This window comes from Candida albicans, chromosome 3, assembly GCF_000182965.3.
Source record: "Candida albicans SC5314 chromosome 3, complete sequence".
Taxonomy (NCBI): Eukaryota; Fungi; Ascomycota; class Pichiomycetes; order Serinales; family Debaryomycetaceae; genus Candida; species Candida albicans.
Window position 1 is genome coordinate 1,535,109 of NC_032091.1, and position 19,534 is coordinate 1,554,642.

The 19,534-nt window shown below is 32.3% G+C and overlaps 10 protein-coding genes across 10 annotated transcripts; 8 read left to right on the plus strand and 2 right to left on the minus strand. All coding sequences in view use genetic code 12, as the record gives it.

The window, feature by feature from the left end:
* Positions 1 to 217: 217 nt before the first annotated feature.
* PRP5 (DEAD-box RNA helicase) lies at positions 218 to 2,872 on the plus strand (the record flags this gene model as incomplete). The annotated part of the gene is made up of 1 exon (XM_714830.1): positions 218 to 2,872. One exon carries the CDS (start codon positions 218 to 220, stop codon positions 2,870 to 2,872), a length of 2,655 nt encoding a protein of 884 aa, XP_719923.1.
* A 318-nt stretch (positions 2,873 to 3,190) lies between these two features.
* CAALFM_C306730WA (uncharacterized protein) lies at positions 3,191 to 3,988 on the plus strand (the record flags this gene model as incomplete). Its single annotated transcript, XM_714829.1, has 1 exon — positions 3,191 to 3,988. The coding sequence occupies one exon, from the start codon at positions 3,191 to 3,193 to the stop codon at positions 3,986 to 3,988; it is 798 nt and encodes a 265-aa protein (XP_719922.1).
* Positions 3,989 to 4,259: 271 nt separating this feature from the next.
* CAALFM_C306740WA (uncharacterized protein) lies at positions 4,260 to 6,224 on the plus strand (the record flags this gene model as incomplete). The annotated part of the gene is made up of 1 exon (XM_714828.1): positions 4,260 to 6,224. The coding sequence occupies one exon, from the start codon at positions 4,260 to 4,262 to the stop codon at positions 6,222 to 6,224; it is 1,965 nt and encodes a 654-aa protein (XP_719921.1).
* A 300-nt stretch (positions 6,225 to 6,524) lies between these two features.
* CAALFM_C306750WA (translocon subunit) lies at positions 6,525 to 6,731 on the plus strand (the record flags this gene model as incomplete). Its single annotated transcript, XM_019475338.1, has 1 exon — positions 6,525 to 6,731. One exon carries the CDS (start codon positions 6,525 to 6,527, stop codon positions 6,729 to 6,731), a length of 207 nt encoding a protein of 68 aa, XP_019330883.1.
* Positions 6,732 to 7,393: 662 nt separating this feature from the next.
* Positions 7,394 to 8,221, plus strand: CAALFM_C306760WA (uncharacterized protein; the record flags this gene model as incomplete). The annotated part of the gene is made up of 1 exon (XM_714827.2): positions 7,394 to 8,221. One exon carries the CDS (start codon positions 7,394 to 7,396, stop codon positions 8,219 to 8,221), a length of 828 nt encoding a protein of 275 aa, XP_719920.2.
* A 440-nt stretch (positions 8,222 to 8,661) lies between these two features.
* On the plus strand, positions 8,662 to 9,714 carry SLU7 (mRNA splicing protein; the record flags this gene model as incomplete). The annotated part of the gene is made up of 1 exon (XM_714826.1): positions 8,662 to 9,714. One exon carries the CDS (start codon positions 8,662 to 8,664, stop codon positions 9,712 to 9,714), a length of 1,053 nt encoding a protein of 350 aa, XP_719919.1.
* A 20-nt stretch (positions 9,715 to 9,734) lies between these two features.
* SLF1 (Slf1p) lies at positions 9,735 to 10,928 on the minus strand (the record flags this gene model as incomplete). The annotated part of the gene is made up of 1 exon (XM_714825.1): positions 9,735 to 10,928. The coding sequence occupies one exon, from the start codon at positions 10,926 to 10,928 to the stop codon at positions 9,735 to 9,737; it is 1,194 nt and encodes a 397-aa protein (XP_719918.1).
* A 2,953-nt stretch (positions 10,929 to 13,881) lies between these two features.
* TRY6 (Try6p) lies at positions 13,882 to 15,285 on the plus strand (the record flags this gene model as incomplete). Its single annotated transcript, XM_714824.1, has 1 exon — positions 13,882 to 15,285. The coding sequence occupies one exon, from the start codon at positions 13,882 to 13,884 to the stop codon at positions 15,283 to 15,285; it is 1,404 nt and encodes a 467-aa protein (XP_719917.1).
* A 303-nt stretch (positions 15,286 to 15,588) lies between these two features.
* CAALFM_C306800CA (NEDD8 ligase) lies at positions 15,589 to 16,665 on the minus strand (the record flags this gene model as incomplete). Its single annotated transcript, XM_019475339.1, has 2 exons — positions 15,589 to 16,476; positions 16,663 to 16,665. 2 exons carry the CDS (start codon positions 16,663 to 16,665, stop codon positions 15,589 to 15,591), a joined length of 891 nt encoding a protein of 296 aa, XP_019330884.1.
* A 434-nt stretch (positions 16,666 to 17,099) lies between these two features.
* CAALFM_C306810WA (anaphase promoting complex subunit 2) lies at positions 17,100 to 19,523 on the plus strand (the record flags this gene model as incomplete). The annotated part of the gene is made up of 1 exon (XM_714821.1): positions 17,100 to 19,523. One exon carries the CDS (start codon positions 17,100 to 17,102, stop codon positions 19,521 to 19,523), a length of 2,424 nt encoding a protein of 807 aa, XP_719914.1.
* Positions 19,524 to 19,534: the final 11 nt, after the last annotated feature.

The window sequence follows — 19,534 nt, forward strand, 5'->3', positions numbered from 1 at the left end:
ATATAGTACAACAATCATACCATTTTTGAAGAGGAGTAGATTATGTCTCACGCATAATTATTTGTAAGTGAAAGAAAGAAAAAAGGGTTGTAAAAGTGAATCGGGAAAAAAAACCTACAAATCTATCTCATCTCAATACATAATTAGTGATCAATTTCCAAATTATATTCACCCCCCAAAAACTATATCTTTAGTGTGTAGTTATCCTGAAAAGACCATGAGTATTGATAATCAAGCACTGACTGCTTTGAAAAATAGTGGTCAAGAAGTTAAAAATAATACTAACCAAACAAGTGAATTATCGAAAGAAGAAAAGTTAAGAAAGCGTAGGGAACAGTTAGAATTATGGAGGCAAAAAAAGCAACAACAGCAACAAGAACAAGAAGAGGTACAGAATAAGGCCAAGAAAACAGAAGATAGTACCAACAATACTAGTACTGAAGAAGTTAAAAAGTCCCGTCAACAAAGAATAGAAGAATGGAAACGAGCAAGATTACAAAAACAACAGGCAACCAAAGAGAAAACCACAACTATTACAATTAAGAAAAAAGTTCATCTGCAAACAACTAGACCAACTCTTAAACGAAATTTAGATTTTGGAGATGATGAAGATGATAGGAAAAATTCACATAGACCTGTCTTTAAAAAACCAAGTTTAGAGTATGATGAAATACTGGAACATCAAAACGATAAAGAGTCTGAAGATGAACTAGATGTTTTTCTTGCCTCAATTCGTGAGTCTGAATTGAAGTCTGATAATACAAAAGCCGAAAAAGCTATTGAAAGTATACCGGAAGGAGATGTGGAGAACGAGAAAGAGAATGATGACTATGGCGGCGACGGCGATGAGGAGGATGAACTGGACGAAGAATCAAGATTACAAGATTTAATTTCTACAAAATTGACAAAACTTCAAAACAAAGGTAAAGAATTACAGTCAATTGACCATTCACAAGAAAATTACCAAGAGTTTCGTAAAGTTTTCTATCGTGAAGCTTATGAATTACTGGCTCTACTGGATGAACAGGTAGAACTAATTAGACAAGATCTTGATAATATAAAAGTAAAAGGTACAGATGTACCGCGACCAATACTAAAATGGAGTCATTTAGCATTACCAACGAATCTATCGTCGGTTATTCATGATAAATTAAAGTTTGAGAAACCATCTGCAATTCAAAGTCAAGCATTGCCCACAATTTTGTCTGGTCGTGATGTGATCGGAATTGCCAAAACAGGGTCAGGGAAAACATTATCTTATGTATTACCAATGCTTAGACATATACAGGATCAACAGTTTCTGAAAGATAACCAAGGTCCCATTGGTCTAATATTAAGTCCTACTCGTGAGTTGGCGTTACAAATTGAAAAAGAAATATTAAACTTTACCAAAAGGAATAATAATCTAAGGGTATGTTGTTGTTATGGGGGTAGCTCCATTGAAAATCAAATTAACGAGTTGAAAAAAGGGGTTGAAATAATCGTCGGTACTCCAGGTCGAGTCATTGATTTGTTGGCAGCTAATTCTGGAAGAGTCCTAAACCTCAAGAGATGTACATTTGTGGTATTAGATGAAGCCGATAGAATGTTTGATTTGGGATTTGAGCCACAAGTCAATAAAATATTAACGCAAATCAGACCGGATAGACAAACGGTATTATTTTCGGCGACATTCCCAAGGAAAATGGAAACGTTGGCCAAACAGATTTTAACGGATCCGGTTGTAATAATTGTGGGTGGTATCAGTGTGGTTGCTCCTGAAATTAAACAAGAAGTTGTTTTGTTTGAGACTTCAGCTGAAGAGCAGGATAAATACAAACAACAGCGTGTGGAGAAGTTGCATGATATATTAACAAATTATCAAATAGAACATCCTGACTCTAAGATTCTAGTATTTACTGAAAAGCAAAATGATGCTGATGAGTTAGTTGCTAATTTATTATCAAACAAATATCCTGCTATTGCTATTCATGGTGGCAAGGATCAAATGGATAGAAAGTATGCCATTAAAGAATTTGCTAGTATGGACAGTGGAATTAATATTTTGATTGCCACTTCTATAGCTGCCAGGGGATTAGATGTAAGAAATCTTGGGTTGGTTATTAATTTTGACCCACCAAATCATATGGAAGATTACGTTCATCGAGTTGGTCGAACAGGCAGAGCTGGTGCAAAGGGAAACGCTATAACGTTTGTTAGTTCTAGTCAACCAAAAGAGGTTTTCAATTTAGTAAAGGCATTAAAATTGAGTCATTCTGATATTGATCCTAAACTAGAAGAAATAGCTAACAAGTTTGTCACCAAAGTTAAAGCAGGTAAAGAAAAGATTAGTTCCGGTTTTGGTGGCAAAGGCTTAGATAATTTACAAGAAGTTAGAGATAACAAGTTGAAATTAGAAAAACAAAGATTTGGTGATCAACAACCACAACGCCAACAAGAGGAAACGGAGACGAAAAAACTGAATGATGAACCTGTTCCAGATATCGCTTTACCTGAATTCAATATCATTGAAGGTAACACTCCAGAAACTTCGGGTCCAGACAAATGTAAATTTTATTGTCGAATTGTTATTAATGATTTACCTCAAAAAGTGAGATGGAATATAGTACAACGAGAGAGTTTATCCAAGATCATTGATGAGTCAAGAACCTCTATAACAACAAGAGGTCAGTACTATCCACCAGGTTCAAAACCATTATCCAATGATCAAGAAAGAAATGGCAGTTTAGCAAAATTGTATTTGTTAGTTGAGGGGTTGACTTTGCAATCAGTTACCGAGGCTATTACGTTGATCAAAAAAAAAATGTTGGAAAGTTTGGATATTTTGAACCAAAGAGAAAACTTACAACCAACAGGAAGATATGTTGTATGAATAAGTATGTTTATGTGGTTTTGAAATATAGATCAACGACGCTGTTTAAGTAGTCATGAGGGGGGGATTGTTTTTTGTAGTATCATTTCGACGGTTTGTGCCTGTGATAATTTACTGTTGTGGAACGGAAGAACCAAAAAAAAAAGTTAAATTCTACAGACATAAATTATCCATAAATAATGAGAACTTTAACCCCACATACTCTACTCTATTAACTATTTATATATCAATTCATTTGAATGTAAAAACTAATTTTTGTAACTTTTATTTACTACTTTTTCTTTTCCAACATTGATACACTTTATCTAACCTACAATCATGTCTTTCGATGCTAAAAACTATTCCGATTACGAATTTTTCACAATCTCACAAATAGAGCCAGGATTTGTTCACGTTCAATACACTAACCCAAAAACATTGAATGCTTTTACCGAAAAAAATTGGAGAAATTATGGAGAAATCTTTAAAAGATTAGATCAAGAATCTGATGTTCAATTAATTTTGGTTTCATCAGGGGTTCCAAGATCTTTTTCTTCGGGATTGAATTTAAAAGCAGCTATGGAATTATTTGGAAGTGATGAACCAAGAGATCAAGCCATTAAACATTTACATGAACATATTGTTGATTTCCAAGATGCTATTGGTATCCCCTCAAGAATTAGTACACCAACTATTGGGGTTTTGAATGGACTTAACCTTGGTTTAGCACTTGACATGTCTTCTGCTTATAGTATCAGAATTGCCGTTAAGGATGCCGTGTTTTCTATTGCTGAAGTCAATATTGGAATTGCTGCAGACATTGGATCTTTACAAAGATTGCCATCTGTTGTCAATAACAAATCATTATTAATGCAACATGCTTTGTTGGGAGATAAATTTGGTGCTGAAGAAGCTTTGAAATTAGGATTTGTGAGTTGTGTTGTTGACTCTATTGATGAAGGTGTTGAATTTGCTAAAACATTAGGTGAAAAGATATGTGATGCACCTGCTTGGGCTATTAAAGGTACTAAAAAATATATTCAACACATTTTAAATGGTGGTACTGTTGAAGAAGGTTTGAAGAGTATTGCTGAATATAATGCTGTGAACATTACTGATAGCAAAATGAAATTATAATGTGGTTAGCCAGTGTATATTACTGCTATATTTATTCAAGGTATTCTCCAATATACGTATATATTTGTTACAACGTAAGTAATTTTGATTCGCTATCAAATCAAATACACAAAACTAGTATAGCTTTCAGTGATCCGGGTAAGTCACCAATGATATTTTGTTATACAGAGACCGAAAATTTTTCAGGGAAAAAAAAAACAGATATAGGAAACGAGTTGGGGAAATCAATCAACTAGCTCTGAGTGTCATATCAATTCTTTAGTACTTGGAAATGCTGGGAATATTTAGAGCCAACAAGCATGTTATAACGCTATCCAAATCTCTCCGATCTTATTCGTCGATAGCAGTTGGTGTGGAAGATATATCTTCACAACATACAAACTCGACCGAATCGGTAGTAGTGGCTTCGACCACCACAAAATCGTCAACCACACCAAACTCATCTACTATTCAGCAAATTTTAAAAAACTTACCTTCAGCAAAATTAACAGAATCATACAGACTAAGTTCAGTTTTACTTTCAGATATTCATAGCAGCAATAATTCTCGTGATGATCAAATTCGTCAAGAATTGGTATTGTTAAGAGATCAACGAGATTATCCCAATTTAATCAAGATTCTCGAAGTGTGGTCTAGTAAAGACATCAAGGGGATGATGAAAGTATTGGGTCATGAAACTGTTTCTAATTATTTAGGTGAGATAATTTCTTTTGGGCATTTATCGATATTTAGACATTACAATTTGACACCAATTTTAAACTCAATTAAGGTCCATTCTTCATCAAGATCTAAACGTAAATTCACGCCTCATGATATTACTAAATCCATCAGAAATATATACAGCAATATTTTATATGATACCAACAAAAGTAGGGAACACATTTATGATCGTGAGAAAAGAAAAGATATTTATGCTAGTGGGAATTTAACGGGGTCTAAATTGAGTGTTAGTGATTTCGAAAATTTAATTAGACTTGAATTGAGTAATTTTAAAGTCGATCTTGCGTCTAGATGGTTTAAACTTTTTAGAAAGTATCAAGGAGGTGATGAACTGTACAAACTGAAAATGACCCCTGAATTATGGAAATTGGTTTTCAGAATGGAAGCCGGTGGGGATAACAAATTATGGATCATTAAACCTACAGAATTGTCAAACATATCATATAACCCTATGTATAGAAGAGGATATATTGGCCAACACGTTAATTTTTCAATTCAAGACATTCAAGATAGTTCAGTTTGGTCAGATTTGGATTTAGAATTCCATGGTTGTATAGTGCAGCATTTTGGATACAATGGGAAAATTGACATTTTGAAGAAATATGTGGAAACTATATGGGGTATCAATAGCAAGGGGCAATTGAGTGGAACCAAACTTTCCAAATTCGATCGTTTATATCCAGATTTGAAATTTTTAAGCAGCTTATTTGTATCATTAGCATATAATGGAGAATTTTATTATGCTATCAAATACGTCAACAATTTCCAAAAAATATATGACGAAATGGATAATACTCAACTCGCTAATAAAAATTTCTGGGAACGAGTATTCCATTGGGCAAATATATCAACATCATTTACTGAAGAGAATGCATTGAAATATTTCCTCAAACAAAGTAATTATATTGGAGAAGGTGTGGAAAGTTTAACGTTACAAGAACTCACAAACGATGTTGACTTTGATTATGAAGGTTATTTGCAATTTTTAAACAAATTGAAAGTTGAAAGATGTGATATCTTCAACCAAATTTGGCAAATTATTCACCAAGAAGAGGAAAATTTTGGATTCTCAAATTACATTTATAAATTGTATTTGAATTTTTTAAAAGAACATATCATTTCTACAGAAGTGGAAACGGAACAGAAATATTACGATTATTTATCGATTTTACTAAAAAAATACCAATTATATCACGTTGATGCAAAATCTTTTACCAAAAGAGGTAACTTGGGATTTTTCCCAACTAATGATATTGATAAATCAATACGGGTGCTCTATACTGATGCTCTACGAGCATTGATTGACTATAAAGGGGAACAATTAAAAATTGGTCATATCGAACCATTGATTAATGAATGGAGTCTAGATAATGAGATGAGATTGGAATTAGAAGATTGGGTTGCAAATGATAGAATAAAGTATTATAAAGAAAAATTGGAAACAAGACGTGAACAATTTATGAATAATTTAAGATCTGATGATAATGATAATGATTCGCTCTTAGATTTAATGTGAATAAGAACTATATTTATAGGTATTACGTTATAGTAATAGATATTTATTTAATACTTACAACCAAGACTTGGAGTTGGATGTGTGGTAATGATGGAGTTTTACAGTGCGTGTAAATTTGTCCAAAATACAGTAACCACAACAGAAAAATGAGAGACCACGTAATTTGTTACTCTCAAATTTTTTCATTTTTTTTGATTGTCGAGTGTTGGAATAATTCTAGTTGTCCTTTTTTTTTCACAACTGATCTTTTTAAACCATATATTATCAACTACACCTACAATCACAACTAGTTAAATCACAATGGCTGCTGAAGGATTAGAAAAATTAACTGAAGTTCCTGTTGAATTCTTCAAAGATGGAAGTGCATTTGTAAAGAAATGTCAAAAACCAGATGAAAAAGAATACTTGAAAATTATTAGAGCCGTTGGTATTGGTTTCATTATGATGGGTGTTGTCGGCTATGCCGTTAAATTAGTTCATATTCCAATCAGATACTTGATTGTTTAGATATGAAAGGAGAGAGAAAGAAAAAGAAATTGTGAATAAAATCCTGTAATTCTATTGATATTGGAATATTGGAATATTGAAATAAAGTTAACAAAATCCTAAGGAAACACGCATATTATTCTTTGTTAATTCAGTTCATTTATTAAAAATCAGGTTATTTTCTATTTGACGAAAGGCAAAAGAATAGAAATAGAAATTGTATAATTATTATTATTATCAAAATATATGAAATCATCTTTTTTGTTATTATGAGAGTTGCAGAATTGTTATGGCTGATGTGGAGTTTGATTTGAATGAATATATTTGGAGGATGAAAAGTGGTTCATTAATAAGAACTTGTATTTGCATGTAAACTATCTTCATTAAGATTATTGGACATTGTGTTGATTACTATACTCGTATTTTGATTTCTGTGTTGGTTTCATTACCTTTACCAACCTCCTTTATATACAGGCGCGTTTATTTTTTCCGCTTTAAACTGAATTGAGCAAAATTGAGCATATAAATGTGTTCTAGGTGGTTAGCGAGACAAACTAAGGGAAAAAAAAATTTCTAAACCTCATCTCTCTCTCATCGCTATAAATCTCCACCTCAGACACATCTCTATTATAATTTAAAATCAAGAATACATCAAATTCCTCTTCTACACACCAACAACAATAATGTCACAAACCTCAAGTTTTGTCAAGAAACTAGCATCCAATGACAAACCAACAAGAGATTCGGCATTGGAATCATTAAAGAATTTCCTTGGTTCCAAGAAAGATCTATCATTATTGGATTTGAAGAAAATTTGGAAAGGATTATATTTTTCAATGTGGTATTGTGATCGATCTAAAGCACAAGAAAGATTAGCTGAAAACTTGGGTAAATTATATAGTGAAACAGTTAGTGTTCTGTTGTTTCCTCAATTTGTGTTGGCATTTTTCGATATTATAAGTATTGAATGGCCAAATATTGATCAATGGAGAGTCGATAAATATTATTTATTAATTAGAAGAATTTTAAGACATAATTTCAAATTTTTGAAACAAAATAATTGGGATGAAGAACTTGTGGAAAACTGGGTCAATGTATTACATCAAAGCGTATTAAGTGGTGAAAAAAATGTCAGCATGGGATTACCTTATCATTTGTGTGATATATTTATAGATGAATTGGAATTAGTCATGTTTGAAGATATTCAAGAAGAAATCGATGATTTGGATAATGATGCCAGTTTAGAAGATAAAACTAAACTACTTGGTAAAAAAATCGATATTGTATCAGAAGTTCCTGTATTAAAACTACTCGAGCCATTCCAAAAATTGAATAAACTGGCACAATTGAAAACATTGAGAGAAAAATGTGCTGAAGAAGTCTTGAATGATGAAAGATTGAAAGATTGGGGTGTTATTGAAGCTGATGATAGTGATGATAGTGACAACGAAGGTTCGGGTGATGATGATGACGATGACGATGAAGATGAAGATGAATGGAAAGGGTTTTAAGTAAAATATATATGAGAATCTCAATATCAAGACACCTGAAGGGGTTTATATTGTAGAATTAGAAATTAATCTTGTTTTATTGATTGGCAGTACATCTTTGTCTTGCATTTGGTATGAGTAACAGAGGCTGCAAAAACAAAATAAAACGTATAATTTTGAACACATCCTTTCAGGATATTGGTCTCTTTTTAAAAATTATTAGTCCGGTATATTTGAAACAACTCAAACATGGTTTGGCAAGTAATCGAACGACTTGACATGAGTTTGCTTAAACTAGATAAACAACAATAAAGGTGTCATAAACTATACCCTGGTATTCAATTCTTTCGTTAGTGCAGCAAAAAAAATCACCACTCAAAAAAAAAAAATATTGACAAACAAAAATATCTCCTACAATTACAACTTCTACCCAAATCATCTTTTACCAACAGTTTCACAATATGCCAAAGTATCAACCAAAAAACGGCGAGTTAAACCCATATATTCCTCGATATATATTAGAAACCCCAAGATATCAACAAGATATCATCAACAAATCTCCTGAACAAGAAGATGCCCAAGACCAAACAACAACAGCACATGATCCATTAGCACATCAACGGAAAACGGGAGAAATAATCGATAATAGTATAGCACAATCGGGGACAGGCATTAAAGATGAATTTAAAGGTACAATAAGAGTAGAAGAAAATGAAAGTTATGATAGTAAACGAGATCGATGGTATGGGTATTCAACTGAAGAATGGCTAACGCATTTGAAAAATTGGAATGACAAAAAGCAATCTCGAAAACATGCCTCAGCCCAAGATAATGATGATTCAGATGATACTGATTATGAATTGGAATTAATTGAATTAGAGTTGGATAAAAAAGATATGAAGAAAAATATCAAAAAAGATCCCATGGAGAAAATGCTTAGAGATAGACAAGATATACCAGCGTATATTTATAATATCACTTCTAACCCTAACAATAAAATAAGAATTGAATACGACCCTAAATCTAGATTAGCTAAAGACTCAGCAAAGGGGTTCTTAAATAAGAGAAATCAATTTGTGAAAAAATTAACCGGTGATGGTGATGAGTTGATGAAACTACAGAAAATGGCCCAAGAGCTTGATAATGAGCACGAAAAGGATCGGAAATTGGCTAAATTGAAACAAGAATTTTATGGTGAAGAAAATCCGAAAACCGTTCCACAAACTGATTTGAGTCTAAGTCTTGAAGCAAGTCCTACATTAATGATGTTGAAATCCAAACAATTGCAAAATGAAAAACTAGCAAAGTCGATACAAAGCAAACAAGAAGTTATGGAAAAATATAATGCCTCGACAGAATCGGATGAAAAAGAGCTGAAAAAAACGGGACACCTTGAAGATAAATTGTTTTTAAATCACAAATATATTTATGGTAGTTATTATGAAAATGGTAAATGGGGATACAAATGTTGTAAACAATTTGATAAAAATTCACGCTGTACAGCAACTGATTGATTTGATTGAATATTCTCTTTTTAAATAATCCAACTCTTCCAGTTCACAAGTCGCACACTATCATTATTTTTATCATTTTCATCAAGCAATAATTCCAAGATTGGTATTTCTTCAATGGATTCCAAAACCAAGTTTGTGTATTTCCCATTATTGGTAAGCATTCTCATTCTGTTGAAACTCAACAATTGACTTAACTGAATACTACCATCAGATTTATTGAATAAAGATCTTAGATAAGTATCTTTGCAGAGATTTTCAGTTGAGAAGTAGTATTCAATCTGATGCTTAATATTTTCCTTTTTAACAGTAATTGCAGATGAAAGTTGTTGTAGTTGAGACGATGATGATGGTGGTGGTGGGAATATTGGTGATGAGTGTGATTGTTGAGACTGTAGCAGTGGTGAAATTGGTGAGATTGGTAAAGATGAAGATGGATGTCCTTCATTAAAAATTGGTATTTGGTAAACTGGGATTCCAAATTGCGGGTAAAATACCATTGGTGGGGCAGAATTGGGAAATGACAGAGCCGAGCCAATACTGGTGGTGATCGAGTCATGAGGAGACGGGATAATGTCAAATGGTTGAGCCTCGAATGGTAGAATTTCAAATGGTATAGGGTATGTGTTTATTGCGTTTGTGGTATATGCCGGTATTTCTTTGGGACTGTCACCACTGATCCTATACTTATACCATCCAGTGCCACCTTTAATCTTGGTGGATTTTGGAAATTTGGGTTTTTTGATTTTTGTATTTTTCCCAACGCTAATAAGGATCTCTCTGTCGTCTTCTTCTGTCACATTTTCATATTTTCCCAGATGGGTGTATTTGTGATTATCATTAGTGTTAGCCATATTGGCGAGCTTATAGTTATAATCTGAGATTGATGTTGGGAACGGTACAGAAGTTGTACCTGTATCTCTAGTTGGTGGCAAAATGGGGGATTGAGAAAAGGAAATGAATTTCATATTGTTGGATATCATCTCGATGTCTTCAGTTAGATTTGGGGGTTTATCAGTCAAATTTGTGAATTGAATATTTCTATAATATGAATTGTTTTTCCATTTTTGTTCCTTTGAATTTCTTGACGATAAATTGGTTCTATTATCGTTATGTTGAGTGATTGTGCTGGGATCATTACCATCAATTGATTGATTAACTCCCCATGCATTCTTACTTGGGGGTGGAGCGGGTAATAAGCGCTTAAACGTTGACATAATTAATGTTTTTTTGTATTAGTTTTGTGTTGATGAAAAACTTCCTTTAAATTATGATAGCGTCTGAGTTTGGATTCCCAACAAACTGAATTCTTCGAGTTATATATATTATTGAAGTTGACAAAATAGAATCACCGTCAAAAAAAGTATAAAAAATAAATAATGACTTGATTGTAATTAAACAAAAGCTCTAATTATTTTTTTTTGGTTGTAAAAGTGTCTCTATTTTGTTTTGAAATTTATGTTTGTGGAGATTATGAGACCAGAAAATCATATACACTAAATCCTTATGTGATAGATAATTGACAACATTTAGAATTAAGATTTTGATTTGGTTTTCATCTTGTTTTGACTATTTCATAGTTATAAAGGCTTTTATTACGGAGTTAACTAAGAGGTTAGTCCGTCATGATGGATGCTTGATAGAAAAGATCTAATGACAGTAACAGCACTACAACTGATTAGAATGAGAAACATATATTACCAATTGTCGAGGGGCAACTAAAACATTTTTAAGTACAATGATTGAAGAGAAATAATCTTGACTATCCACACGATGTCAGGCATTATTGGAATAAACTATGAATATGCACCCAAATACGCATTTCATCATTTTTAATCCCTCCCCCACCCCCACGAGGCCCCGAAAGAAAGTAAAAGGCAAAGCATAATCAAGATGAAGAAAATTATACTTTTTTAGTTTTTATTTATGCTTACTCAATTGATTATCTTTTTTAAAAAAAAGTTCTTTCAAATGAAGAATCATTCATCCAAGAATCAGATTTGGTTTGAGTTTTTAATGAAGCAAATAGAAGTCTTTCTAACGCATCAATGAATGAAATACAGAAGCTAAGAACACATGGAATATCTATGTTCACCGATGGTTCATGCACGAAGGTTTCTGGTTAGATCTGAAAGTGAAGGTTTGTAATTCACTTTAATACACATATGTTTATTTATAGTATTTGGGCACGTTGACAGCCTCCTTTTATTGATTTATAATCTTACAAAAGTTTATCGCAAACCACGACAACACAAAGGGAATTCTAGCCAACACACACACGAGAATCTTGACTTTTTGGCCACACGAAAAAAAAAAGGTTGCAAATTACTTAAATGTAAATGTGTCATCAACGAACTTAAATATGTCTGTCTAAGCACATTACACTATAAAGTAGGTAAGATATACTGGTTTATTACAGGATTCTACAAATGTTAAAGAAATCAAATCAGAGAAAAACCACTGGGTATATGAGATAGTCACCAGTGGTTAGCATATATGGTGCATGTATTAGAGAACATAATGAAAGGAGATGAACATACTATCAATTTTTGCTTTGTTGTTAAGTCACTTCGGATTTTCTGCAAACCTGGGTTATGATAACAAGTAAAATTACAATCATAACTATTAGAATGAATGAAATGTGGACAAATGATACTGAACAAACACAAAATGTAGGTTTCTTTAAACAATTTCCAATCCAGTTTGAAATAGCTTACGCATATCCGTAGTGTCACGGGATATGAAAGTAGTTTGATCAAACAACTTAATTAGTTTCCATAAAAACTATCATCAGGCTCGTCAAAAGAGAAATAAATCTAAAAGCTAAGTTGGAACATTTTATTATACCAAATGTTGAATAAATCAACAGATCAAATACAACAATAAGGATACTTACAATGCTTATCTCGATTGAGCCGGCTTTTCCTGTTAAATGAATGTCCTTCTTTAATCCCGCCACTTTCATTCGGCTTAAAAGAGTAGTGTGCCTAAGACAATAATGGCATTTTGTGTCACATTGGTAACTTTGTGTCATATAGAAAACGTGGGCCCCTTCTCTTTTTTTTTTGTTGTCTTCATCAAGCAAACGCCTTTTTTTATTATTTTCAGAAGTGATATCGGATTTTCTTTTAGGGGGTTAATATTTGATACTAGCGGATACTAGAAACGTGTCTTAAGTTTGTACTGATTAGGAAAAAGGGTACACATATTAAGAGGAACAGTTCCAAAAGAAGGAGGGTGTGGAATTGTTAAAACTGATGGTAATTTGTAAATCTCACAAAAAAAAGTGGCGGAGGAGGGAACAAATGTAGCTAGTTATTATTATAGTTTATGATAATTAATTGAAAAAAAGAAAACTAAACTAAAATGGAAATCTTCCACTAGTCAAGAAATTTCTTATTGTCGTGTGCTGAAATTTTGGCAAACAAGAAAAAGGAAGAAAAGGAAAAATATTAAAAAAAAGAACCTAAACGTTGATCAAGAATTGTTTAATTAATTTTGTCCCATTTCGGGAAACTTCACTCACTTCTCTTCAGTAATACTGTCGTCTGATATTCTGATGATTCCGTTTCTCTGAAATCAAGAACTACTACTATTGATACTTCAAAGCTTCTCGAGTAATACCCTTAATGTGGTATAAAATCTATAATGAAAGTGTAGGAACCTAAATTGAACTGTGTCAAAAGTATCTGGGCAACTTTCATTAATGATAAGAAGATAATGCAACAAGTATAGTTAGTTTGTGTAATTTATCTTGAGAAATTAGGTTGAAAAATATTGTCAGAAGACAAGATGCGTTGGTTGTTATAGTTGTTGTTTTTGTTAATGTGCGTGTGCGTGTGTGTGTGTGTGTGCGTGCGTGGGTTAGTTAGTACGAGAAAAAAAAAAAAGAAAGAAAAAGTACGATCCCCACGTTGCTTCTATTTCTATATCTTTCTATCGTTCATTATTTCGTTTCATTCTATACTTATCACGCACGTTAAATATAATATATTCTCATGTATATATATATAGCTTAACCGATTTGTAAAATTGTAAAATTGTAAAGTTGTTTGAAACAATAAATTATATATTTATTGAATCTTATTATTTTCTCAGGTAAACCATCTTTGTATTTGCCCATACCCATATATCTATAGACAGTATTGTTGTTCTTGCCACATATTAATTATGAGTTTACCTTCACCACCAGTTTTGAAAACTACTATTATACAACTAAACAAAGAGTTGGATCCCGAAGATGATAACAACAACTACGAAATATTAACCAATGATTATAATAATTATGGCAGCTCGAACACATCGGATGCCGGATCAATTCCTACGTCCCCCATAATAGAGGTTTCCGGCACCACCAAAAGCGGATCAGGTCTACCAAATAAGAAAAAAAGACGAAGATCAACTGCAAATATCGATTCTGAAGAATTAGCAAAACGTAAAAATGAAACTAAACAATTACATTCAATTATTGAGAAAAGACGAAGAATAAAAATCAATCGTGAATTTGAAGCTTTAAAATATTTGATCCCGGCCTGTCGAAACTGTAATACTGGTTCCAGTGGTGGTTCTGCCACACCAACTTCGTCAACTAAAAAGGCTTCAACAAACAGTAATAACAATGGCAATAAGATTGATGGAATGTATAAACTCACAATTCTCAAATCTTCCGTTGAATATATTTTATATTTGCACCACATTATACAAAAGCAACACCAATTATTGTCACTGATTAGTGCAAAAGACACTAATGGAGGAATACTTGCTGAAAAATTGAAGGCATTCGAGGATTTTGATATTGACTTTGCAAAAGTTCCATTGAACGTTAACCAGTATCGAAATATTGATAAAGATTTTAATTTCAAAGATTTAATGCAAGACCTAGATGGTAGATCAGTGAATACAGAATCACCAGAAACAATAATAGAAGAGAATGAACCTGTTTCTGAGACCAGTTCTACTAACAATACTACCACGTTGCATTATTCTAATTCTTCTGTATTACCTTCCAGAACATCAAGTATTGTTTCTAGTCGTCAATCACTGCTGTTACCAACACCTGAGTTGACTCCAATACTATCAATATTGAACAAGTATTCCACCAGCAATAATCAATTAAATAATAGAAAAAATTCCAATCCAATCTCACCACAAACTGTTTGTATCAAATCTCAAAACCCATCACCATTTACCATGCCAATGAAATCTTCATTATCAACCAGTATCGTTAATTCACCTTCATCGTCTTCCTCCTTAAGTGGTAGCAAAAGTTATATGGCTGGCAATAATGCGGTAAATACAGTAAAGTTTTCATTACCAGATCCTGTAGTCAATCCAAACTCAACTTTAAATGATAACATACCTAGAAAGGGACTCATAAGTGGAATACCAGAAGAAGAGGAAGAGGAAAAGATAAATAAAGGTCTGGCAAACACAGAAACTGTGAATTCAGGTAGTGCAAGCAGCGACGAAAACAATGATAATGATAGAGGAGTATTGCTCAAATTAACTGATCAAGACGTTTCCAAAACTTTACTTGCTTTGAGGAAATCAAGTATAGATAGCCTTTTGAATTAAGGATTTCTTGTTTTACCCCCTGGGGAATTCACATTTAATGACAACTTCATTTCGATTTTTAGATTTTACTATTTCCTTTTTTGTTTTAGTTAGGGGGTGAAGACACCCTTTAGATAGATTTTTATTTCTTTGTGTTGTTTGTTTTATTTATTTATTTATTTATTTATTTATTTTAATTTATTGACAATTTGAAATATATGTTCATTGTTTTTATTCTATTAAATTCCATTTATATGAATGTATGTACATGTTTGACAGGAAAGAAATAGAATTCCAGTAATGACAATACAAATATAAACAAATTCATAACAATTCAAAATCATGTAGATATTCAAGAAACTCATCAACTACACTTGGCCATGCCGCCATTTCGTCATAATCTTTGAATTTTATAGGATCAATTAAAACAATTTCCTTGAAAAACAAATAAAACATTGACCAACTGTCATAGCTAATAGATTTCTTGGTCATATATTCAGTATCTGTCAAAAACTTAAACCATTGTTCAACTCTTTCATTCACGTGATTTTTAAATTCTTCATCAAGTTTATTGTCCTTACTATAAGTCTCGGTGATTATTGGCAATAATAACTTCCAATATTCAATAGCTGTATCTAAATCCAAAAATTTCTGACTCTCTGTCTCCAATGAAAACTTGAATGTAAAATTGTACAAATCTTGAAATTTTAAAGGAACCAGTTTGTTCTCATCATCAGATACAGTAGAGATATCTTTGAATCCACCAATATTATTCACCAAATCCTTATTGAATCGGGTTATAAATTCACTCATTGCTCCTATATCAAAACATTGGTAATATTGCCAAATATGTAAAAAATTCTCTCGAGTGAAAACTCCTGTCTTTGGTGATTTTAATAATAATGCTAATGATAAGGATTCAATTTGGTCAGGTGAAATACCCAAATCTCCCAAATACGTTAATGTCCCTTCAATATCTATTTTATTTGGATCTTCACTGTCTTTGTATTTGTCAAAAATTTGAATTAAACGATCATCTATTTTAACTTTGACCGGTTTTTTCGTTACTTGGGCTTTGTTAGGATGCTTGTTATAATAGTTGTCTATAGCTCTTGCTAAATCATATCTGACACTCTCTAGATATTTTGTGGCAGTGGTATTAGAAGTACCAGTTAATTCACAAAACTGTTGTCTTAATTGAGTTTTACTTGACTTGAATGATGTTAGTAATTTACTCATTTGACACGTCGTTTGTTATAAATATTAACTTCTAGTTAGTTCTACCTAATGGGATGTATCTAATAAGATAGTAAAAATGGAGTGAACTACTAAAAATAAAAGATAACTTTCTTTATGAAAAGAAAGAAAATACAAATTAAAATTGAAACAGGAACATACCATTGGAATTTTGAATATACAATTGTCTATATATAAGTTTGTATGTGTGTGTGTCTGTCTGTCTGTGTGTATCAGTTTGTTTTGGGAATGTAGAATTTTATTTCTCAAACAAATTTTGGCAGTAAGGCAATCTTCAATTTTGATGTATATTCGAAAAGGTTAAAATTTTTTTAGTCGTGGGAAAAAGGAAAAATTAAGTGTGTGTTGTGTGGGTGGGTTCCAGCACTAGATTTTTTTGGGTACGTCGGGCGACCACAATTTGTCGCAAACAAAATCTAGGCCCATTTTTTTGGCCACAAGATGAGGGGGGGGACGTGCATCTCGAACTAAATTCTGTTGTGGTTTATATTTTATCACATACAATCTCAAGCGTGTTGTTTTGATTTCGAGCTCACCTCTCTTTCCTATTTCCACTCATACTCCAATTTAATGCACAAATGGATACACAGGCAGAAATCAATGCTGATTTAATATCATCAATTATACCGTTCCCCAACTTGACTGATCTATCCAACACCACATCTGATTTCGACAATGATATACAGATTTTATTAGATTGGTTGTCTCCTTATATACCAGCAACTTCTTTAACCAAGTATCAGGATTGTGGTTCCCCCTTGTTATTGCTAAGAGTTCAGGAACCGTCACAAAGAGTGAAATCAGCTATTCGTGGGTGTTTGAAGGATGAAATCAATCAGATCCAATTCATTGAATTATACATTAACACAATCAATGAAAAAGTCTCACAATTTTTTGAATCGATCGTCACAAAGAACTTGAAATTTATTGAATACGTTAATATAATTAAGATTTTGCTACATTATTACAATTCTCAATTTGAATATCTCAATTTATCTGATAATGTTTATAAAAAATTTCAAGCAAAACTCAGTTTTATAATCACGTGTAATTTGCTTAATGAACAATCGTCATTCAGGGCCAAGATGAACCAATTTTTTGAAGAATCATTATATGTTAGAGCAACTTTGAGTAACCCACTGTCATCGATCACATTGAACTTGATTGATATAATTTCCACTCTAGCATCAATTGGCATGTCTGATTTGTTGAATGAAATTGTCATCAAATTATCCATTGATAAAATCAAACATTTTACAAATACATATAGTAGAAATGTATGGAATAAACCTTTACTATCAACCATCAACAATTTCATTCAAAATGAAATTTATCCAAATTTTTATATTGTGATTAGCTATACCACATCGTCCAATTTGACAGATTCAATGAATAATGTTTATCTTTATGAATTGGTGAGAATTGCACATGATGAACTAATAAATTTAAGAATCCAAGAAATATATTCTATGGTTTTGCAATATCCTGAATCTCAAGTTGGGCTAAACGAATTACATCACTGTTTACTGAAAGTTAAATTTAATCTGAAACAATATGAATTAACGTTGCTTTCGTGTGCTATTGATCATTCAGTTAATATTCAAGCAGCACAGAGAACTGAATTGGTAAATAGTTTTATCGATTACTGTCATAAGAATATTTTGCATGCCGGCGCCAATACCATTGACGTCATAACCACCTATATCAAGACTATAAAATCATTTTTAATTGTTGATCCAAAAGGTGTATTGCTCGATAAGGTCGTGAGGCCCATACGACAATATTTGAAAACGAGAGAGGATATTATTATAAAATTAGTGCATGGATTACTTGATATTTCTCCTAATAATGAATTGATTGAATTGGCTCGCGAATTACGTCATCCAAGTAACAAGTACCGTTCAAAACATGATCATTCAAAAGATGTGTTGGAAGATTTGCTTGATTTGAATTGGCAGCCTGATCCTATTGATGCATTACCTGATTTCAAGAAAGGTAAAGTAAGTGATATAATTGAGTCCTTGATCTCGATATTTGACTCCAAGGATATTTTCATTGATGAATTCACAAGGTTGTTTGGTGATAGCTTAATCAAATTGAAGGATTATAACGTGGAAGAAATTGAACTGAATTTGAATTTGCTAAAATCCCGATTTGGTAAGCAAAATTTTGCCACTTTGGATGTTATGATTCGTGACATAAAGGAAAGTGAATATTTAAATGATTTGTTTGTCAGGAACACGAGGAATACCAATTTCAATACTTCTGTATTATCTCATTTATATTGGTCGAGTATTTTGGAGAACATAAATACCGATGCTAACAATTTTAAAGTTCCCAAAGAAATCGAGGACAAGTTTCAACTGTTTAAAGATAAATTTGCTCAAGAGAAATATGGTAGAACTTTGGAACTATTACCAAGTTTAGGGTTGGTTACATTACAACTAGAATTTAAGAAAAGTGGTCCTCGAGTTTTTAAAGTCACTCCAGATAAAGCATCGATAATCTCTTTGTTCAATGAAAAAGAAGATGAATTATCAGTGAGTTACATAGCTCAAACATTGAACATGTCAGAATATATGGTTTCCAACGGGTTGGCATATTGGGTGAAAGAGGGTGTACTTACGGAATTAACGAAAACCTTGTATATTGTCAACGATGATGATGATGAAGAAGAAGAAGAGGGAAATGTGTTTCCAGAAAAGGCAGAAAGCTCAAAACATGGAATCGATAGTGCTACTAGTAATCTAACGTCAGTTAAATCTGGAATGGAAGATAAATTTTCAGAGATTGCTATTATTGAATCTTATATTGTTACAATATTACAAAATATAACCCTGATAAATTTTGAAAGAATGAAAACATTGCTTAATTTAATGGTTCCAAAAGATAAGCTCGACTTTGCCAATGTTAGTGAAAGTCTACTTGAAGAATATCTTGATTCGTTAGTAGAAAATTCCAAAATTGCTTTTCAAAACGGAAATTATAGTTTACCCAAGTAAATAAGTTTTTG